At 35.0% G+C, this 8,120-nt stretch overlaps 1 protein-coding gene across 1 annotated transcript; it reads right to left on the bottom strand.

Annotated features, from left to right (window-relative positions):
- Positions 1 to 6,631: 6,631 nt before the first annotated feature.
- On the bottom strand, positions 6,632 to 7,450 carry LOC110890277 (vacuolar iron transporter homolog 4). The gene has a single exon (XM_022137876.2). It carries the CDS (start codon positions 7,363 to 7,365, stop codon positions 6,736 to 6,738), a length of 630 nt encoding a protein of 209 aa, XP_021993568.1. The 5' UTR covers positions 7,366 to 7,450; the 3' UTR covers positions 6,632 to 6,735.
- Between the last annotated feature and the right edge of the window lie 670 nt (positions 7,451 to 8,120).

Below are 8,120 nucleotides of genomic sequence, written 5' to 3'. Positions count from 1 at the left end.
ATCAAAAGATTTCTTTAGTAATGCACGCTTATTTTTTATCATATCAGCACTTCCCTTAAACTTTTGAATCAATGCCAACCAAATTGATCTAGCAGTGTCTTCATGTTGAAGCAAAACAAAGATATCTTCTTTTACTGCTTGTTGGAGAATGCTAATCATCATTTTCTCACTGGTGTATTTTAATTTCTCAGCCGCTGAATAATCACTTAAAGATTTTTCATTCCCACGGTCATCTGTCGGTTTAACGTAATCTTTGTCCAACGAGACCCATGCATCAAACTTATAAGCTTGCACCCATGTTTCAAAACGATTTTGCCATCCTTTAAAATCCTCGATGTACATAAGCTTTGGAGGCTTTTGAGACGTTCCCGTTTCATTTTCGATCTCAATAGTTTCGGCAACTGTGATTGGAGCAGCTGGAGCGGTAGCAAACACATTATAAAACTCTTCTTCCATGTTTTGGTTTTGAAAATTCTCAAATTCACAAACTTCAAACGAAATGGAAGTTCAAACGAAATGACTTTGGTGCGAAATGGCTCTTTGATGCGAAATGAACTACTTCAAGCGAAATGGCTCTCTAACAAATCGTTTCATGCGAAATGGAGTTCCTTTCAAGTGAAATGGCAACTTTCATGCGAAATGGCAACTTTCAAGTGAAATGGAGATTCATTTCGTGTGAAATGATATCTCTATAGTCCAATTCGTGCGAAAGGATGTTTCTATGGTCCAATTCATGCGAAATGATGAACTATAACCCAATCCGTGCGAAATGAGATGCTGATGTCACCCAATCGGTCTGATTTTTGTCAAATTGATCAGGTTTTAGGTCTAATTCTTTCAAGGATTTTTTAAAACAGTGTTTCACACGTTATATGTGAAATTCAATTCATTTTAACCGTAAAATCTTGTTAATTATGAAAAAGAAGGTGTAGAAGACAGAAATTTTGGTGAAATCAGGCTGATTTGGTAAGAACTCTTCCTCCTGAGCTCTGATACCACTTGTAGGATCGTTTTCACGACCAAAACGAGTCGTTCAGAAGAGTTCTAATCAATACGAGAGGCGGAAACAAACGTATCGACTTAGAATCGACTTCATTTACACACAGAATCACTTTTAATGTCTTGTATATTGATATAACAGCTTTTTACAGGCAGTAGACACTTCGGCAGTACCTCGGTACCGGAATCAGAACCCTTACATACGAAATGACAAGTCTACAATTACCCGGATTTTCCCTGTTATTAGGTCCTGTATATAACACTTATGCTCATCAAATCCAACAAACAACTTATTATCCCTTGCTAATTTATGTACAGAAATTAGGTTAACACTATATTCAGGGACAACAAACACATCATGTAAAACCACACCATCAGCCAATTTATATGTTCCAATCTTAGTTACATATGCATTAGTCCCATTAGGATGCTTTACTTGTATTTTAAGATTAGAAACATCAATATAATTAGTTAAATTTGTTTTTGATTTGACCATGTGATTAGTAGCCCCTAAATCTATTATCCAACCTGAACCTCTTCCCACATCATGACCAAAAGAATAAACAGGACAACTAAAGACAGTTGAACAAAACAACACACCTGAAACACTACAGCTCTATGATGATTCAGGTGTTCTGTCATTAATCAAACTAAGCAATTTTGTCAACTGATCAAAAGTTAAAGCAGTAATAGGAACACTTGACTCATCCACCTTAGAACTATTACTAGAACTACTTTTCTTCCCTTGATTCCCTCTTGGTGGTTTCATCCAAGAGGGATATCTAATTATCTTAAAACATTCTCACTTGTATGCCCTACCTTATTACAATGAGTACATTTTAAGTTTTGATTTAAAACTTTATTAATTTTCTTAAACTCAACTGAAGGACTCACTTTAGACACAAAAGATATGTTTGGATTTTTCTTATTACCACTATTATAGTTTCTATGAGATTCCTCTATAGAAACTACAGCAAAAGCCTCTTTAACAGTTGGTAATGTTTCTTTAATTAACAGATTAGTTCTAACCCCTTGGTATACATTATCTAATCCCATTAAAAACTACATTAATTTTATCATATGATTAAAATCGTTGAATTCCTTAGCAGCATTACACGAACAGGTAGGCAGTTGCAAAATCTGATCTAACTAACCCCACATAACATTCAACCCGTGATAGTAATCAGATACATTAGATCCATTTTGACTAAATGAGTTAATTTTCTGATACAAGTCAAACACCACAGATCCATCAACCTTGTTATAAGTTTCCTTCAAATCTAACCAAACACTACTAGCCAATTTAGAAAAGACATTACCCATATATAACTCTTCATTAATTGAATTCAAGATCCAAGTTAAAACTATAGAGTTACACCTGTCCCATTGTCTAGCAAGAACCTTATTTGTTTCAGACTTAACATAACTTTTATCAATAAATCCCCATTTATTTTTTACTTGTAAAGCAAGTTGCATAGCATTAGACCAAATTGTGTAATTCTCAGAACCTTTAAGTTTAATAGAAACAATAGTCAAGTTACTAGAATCAGATGGATGCAAGTATAAATGGTCACTTGCATCAAGTTTACTTAAAAGTGACTCAGGTGGTGGATCACTAGGACCAAGATCACCACTTGTGACAACTGGACCATCAACCATTATAACACCAAATCAAGTAGCAATCAAGAAACAACAAGTAGATAGTTGTAATAATAGCACTAAAGATCCACAACAATACCATAACCTAACAAGGGCGAAACCTTGACATGGATCAGATCAGAGGGTCATCACTCAAGGTTCCTCTGCAAGCCTTATCAAGGGAGCCGACAGTCCTAATCTAATGACTAGAAACAACAAGTAATAAATAGAATGGACAACAAAAACAGAACCAGAACAGGAAACAAATAACAAACAGATAACAACTAACAATCCTAATCTAAAGACTAGCAACAAGTAATAAACATAATGAAAACAAAAACAGAACCAAAACAGGAAACAAATACCAAACAGATAACAACTAAAAATGCTACAGGATGTACCCTGTGTCCCAATCAACACCGGCCCTACTAGTCCGGCAACAAAAATGCCTAAATGCAAGAACAAAAATAAAAAACTGGAAATCAAAGCAAGGAAAGATCTCACCAAGATTGCAAACCCTAGCTTGGATTTCTCCGGTTCTGAATAGGATTTTACAACCTACAAGTTTAAACCCTAAATCAGAACAGCAGCTTCCAAGATTTCTCTTCCACCGGTCCAAGAACGCCTCCTGAGATGTCAAGAACGACAATTCTCCACTCAATCTGAAGTCGGCAGACAAAATGTCTACCAAGACTCGCAGATTCACCACAAGTTCTTCAACAGAAGAAGAAACCCCCAATATCGAGAAACCCTAATTTCTGAGAATCAATAGTCGAACAACGATCAACGGAAGAAAATACCCTAAGAGGGTGTTTGGGGTTGAGTTTTGAAGGAGATTTTTAGATTATTGAGTTTTGAAATCGTAAATAATCAGTTTTAAGTGTTTGGGTAAAAAAAATGATTATTTGCGTTTAGAAAGTTACAAAACGCAGTTTTCTAAAAGCGGCTCCCCCCTACTGCAACAAAACGCAGTTTTCCAAAAAATGATTATTTGCGTTTAGAAAAGGATTTTCACTTGTTTATTTTTTTTTAAATATATATTTGCCAAACACTCAAATAGTTGATTATCTGATTATTGTGATATCAAGCAACATAATCAAATTCAAACACTATCTTTCAACATCACGTTTTGTTACAATACATATTTGATTCTGATTATTCAAAACGCATAATCTATTTTCAAAACTCAACCCCAAACACCCTCTAAGAGCTATAAAAGCTCTGATACCATGTGAAATTATGGTATCAAACACTCAAAACTAAGGAAATACCCAAACCAAAAAGTGTTTTATTATCCCAAACAAAGAAGCTGAACAATACAACTACGAACTGAGAAAATTCACACTCTCACTCTCATAAGATGATCAACACGATGATCATAACTTAACAATATAGAGAACGAGCTTTTAAACTCTCCCCTCAAGTTTGAATCCTTCCTAGTGGCGCTCACTCATATTTACAGAATTCGCACTTAGTAGGGATCGAATCGGGGACATGCACCAACTTTTGTTCAATGCATATCTTGAAACCTTTGGTTAAATTTTGTTTCCTTTGTTCAGCATTTTATACTCCTATTTTTTCCAAAAAAAAAAAAAAAAAAAAAAAAAAAAAAAAAAAAAAAAAAAAAAAAAAAAAAAAACATGTTATTCCTCAAGAAGAACACTTTTAGGAAGGGTGTAATTTTGTTAAAGATGTGTAATTAATATCTTACAGTTTCTTAAATCAAGTCTACAAATGTTCTTCTGTGACTATTTTCGTTATATATGTTTGTTGTATTGTGTGCTAACCAACTCAATGCAGGATATCATCATGAATTCATGATCATAAATTAATACCCTAAATTCAAAGGAGTGTGCACTCCACAATAAAGATGAAGACATAAAAGATTGAAAACGGGAAGTAATTAATATATATGTTGAGATCCACTTCATAAAGACTTATATAAAATTTAATGGACTATCCACTCCATAATAAAGCTAAAAAGATAGTTATATATTCCACATGAAAGGCTTCACGACCACCATAAACAAAACAAAATCTTTTACTTCATAGTTCTAGTGGGACACCAATTGTTATCTTAATGCTGGAGTTGTCCACAAATTTTGTTTCACTATGAAAAACTAAGTAGTAATAGATGTTGGACATATTAATCCTAACATTTAGATAACTCTACACTGTCATTGAGCCCGTAACGACAAATGAAACTCTAGACCTTTTTGAGTAAAGTGTGACCTCTCACCAATATGAACAATATATCTTTAATAAATTACTTTCACAATTCTTAACTCAAATCATACTCATGAATTCCTATTATATATACTCAATCAGTGGCATACCTACCCACAGTCGTGGATGGGCGGCCGCATCCCCTGGAAAAAAAAAGTTAGTGTATATATTTTAGGCAAAAAATCCGACCGCACCCCTTGAAAATACGATTGAACGCCTCATCCGCACCCCCAACAAATAATTTCTGGGTCCGCCACTGTACTCAATGCATGGTTAGGTCCGTATATGCTTCGGCCTAGAATTGAAAGTCTAAACTAAATATTAAGGGTCTTAGTTGTATGTATTAAAAAGTTTGTTTAGGAGTCTTATATGTATTTGTAAAAGCAAGGGTCTGGTATGTATGTAAAGTTAGAAACTACATGCATGTTTAATAGTATGTTGCAATGTTTAGAATTAGGGTTGTGTCGCTTCAAAAGAAATGACACGTCTTGAGATTTCCGAACGGGTGGTCGAAAACGGATATACTCAAAAATTTCTATAAAACTGGGGGTCGAAAATGTATATACCCAAAAATTTCTATACGAAAACTATACTCTCCACTACTGAGCGAAAAGTTCGGGGGGCTGGCCGCCCCTCCCGCCCCCACTATGCTACACCCATGCGTCTGTTGAATGGGTTTATATAGCCACTGAAGTCGCATGTATATGTAAAGAACGATTCGTATCAATACAAGCAAGTTTAGTATTGTTCTTTCTATTCAATTCTTGCATACAACTTGTGATTCGTAAGTCTGATTACCAACAAAATTAGGTACACATGTATGCCGTGTTTCTTTAAGTTGAATGACTACTCCTTTTGAAATCCATTGATTCTGGTATCCACACCCGACCACTGCATAATGTAATTGATATCTAAAATAAACAATCACAAAGGAGATTTAACTTTATGCTAGATTTCAAGCTAGAAGTGTGTAATCCATAAGCACTCAGAATATAAATTGAAGAATGTAAGGAGTGTGGAACTCACACGACACCTGCATAATATATTTTGTAGGCAAATTTCATTGTGTTCATCCTAGTCATTATCATTTGTAAGCTTAAACTCTTCTTCGCTAACACTGTAATACATTTTTGGCAGTTTGGAGGATATAAAAAGTGCTGGAAACATTTAATTATATATTTGTGTTTATCATTAAGATTTACACACAAACAATTATATGTTTATTTGGGTTATATAACTAATAATGTATGTCTTTGCATTCTCATTGTTGAGAGATTCGCAACCACCTAATATGTGTTGATAATCTTGGCAACATTTCATGTAAATGTAAGCTAACTCATGATTTTAAAATTGTCATTAATGATAATAAAATCTCCCTGATTGTGGTAACATATATTGGTTAATTCATGTGTTCTTGTGCTTTCAGTTAGTCTTGTTATTGTCACCATAGGTGTTTCTTGGGTCACACGCCTTCCCAACATGTGGAACCCACACCATATGTCATGTTTTGTTTAAAATTTTGTTTGTTAACTTATTCTAGACCTTCTAATAACCATTATGATTTCTAAGGACTTTGGAGCCATACAAGCTCTATAATTTGGAACTTATGACTTCTTTCCATTAATGGCAGTTATTCAATTCAGAAGAACATCCAAATGATATTCTAACGCTACACACGTGTGAAAGACTTTCGGTTTATAAACAATACTACTTTAGTTTAAGAATACAGGCCTGTCTGAACATAGAAAGGACAATGATCATGATCCTATTGCAAATTTAAGGAAATCACTTTTATTGCATAACTGCTTATTGTACATTTTTGACACAGAAAGATGACACATTATATTACATAATCCAGTAAATTAGGACAAGTTAAAGTCCATAAGTGCCAATAAGCTTGGTAAGTCCAAAAGTGATGGCCATAGCCATCAACCCTCCCAACAGACCCCTAACACAAGACATCACCACAGGGGTGCCTCCAAGAGCAGACCCAATCCATCCAAAAATCACTAGCGCCAAGCTCACCGCTGCTACCACCACTCCCATCCTCACCTTATGATCTTCTATGAAGGAGGCAGCAAGTAAAGGAACAATTGCGCCTAGGGAAAATGCTAGAGCCGATGCTAAAGCTGCTTGCATAGGATTGGGCAGCTGCTCTCTCTCTTTTTCTTCTTGATTATTCTCTCTCTTCATTTGGGCTACTTCTATGTCTAGTTGAGTGTACACTGAAACAAATTCTCCTATTGCCATACTGCATGCACCCGCAACTAGACAGGCAAATCCTGAAAGAATCATGTCTTTTGCATCTTGTTTCACAGCTCCAACACCCATCATTAGTGATGCAACGGTAACTAAGCCATCATTGGCTCCCAACACAGCTGCGCGGAGCCATTGTCCCCTTTGTGAATAATCAAAGTCCTCTTCTGGAGACGATCGGGATTGTCTTGGATCAGATTGTTCTTCGGCAATGGATAAAGAAAAAACAGTTTGATTAGTCGCCATGATGGTTAAAGGGAAACTAGTGTTACAAACAAAGAACGAAGGTGAGTTATGAAACTTGCTTGTGGAGGAAAGTGTTCCCCCTAGAGGATATTTATAGAGAGGAAGTTTAAATAACCAATTCACCAACTTTTAGTTATTGCAAGACTAAAAGAAAGTATTCAAGGCATGCGCCTTTGATGGTGGAACTTGCACTTAAAAGCAACTAATGATGATTATATATGCGTTTTTTCTTAAAAATATTCGGAAGACAATATCAATAGAAGGGTAAAGCTTTTAGAGACCCCTTCCTATCCATTTTTTATTAGTGAATAATTCCATTTTTGGGTGGGGCACGGGTCTTCGCAAAACCATTAAAGTTAAGGTGTTACTCCATTTGAAGTAAAGGGTTCAAGCTCCTCCACCGAAAACGAATTTAGTGTAAATTTAGACGTTCTAAAAAAAGTAATTCAGTTTCTAAGGACGTGGATGTATTCCAGTGGTTACTACAATAAACCACTCCATTCTATATACTTTTAATAAAAAATAAAAAAAAAGAAAATTATACACAACTTATATAAAAATTAAAAAAAATTAAAATTATACGCATCGTGTTGATAAAAACTAAAAAAATTAAAATTATACACAACGTGTTGATGATTTTTTTTTTAATCTCCTTGTTGGCATTCAACATTTACTCAATACGATTACAAACTAATGGCAGGTAGACGAGCAACAAGCTGCGCCGCTACCCCTTTCTGAATAGCAAATCCTACCCT

The sequence above is a fragment of the Helianthus annuus genome, chromosome 11 (genome assembly GCF_002127325.2).
Source record: "Helianthus annuus cultivar XRQ/B chromosome 11, HanXRQr2.0-SUNRISE, whole genome shotgun sequence".
In the NCBI taxonomy this organism is placed as follows: Eukaryota; Viridiplantae; Streptophyta; class Magnoliopsida; order Asterales; family Asteraceae; genus Helianthus; species Helianthus annuus.
The sequence above is the reverse complement of the archived record's forward strand: the minus strand, read 5'-3'. Positions and strand labels throughout refer to the sequence as shown.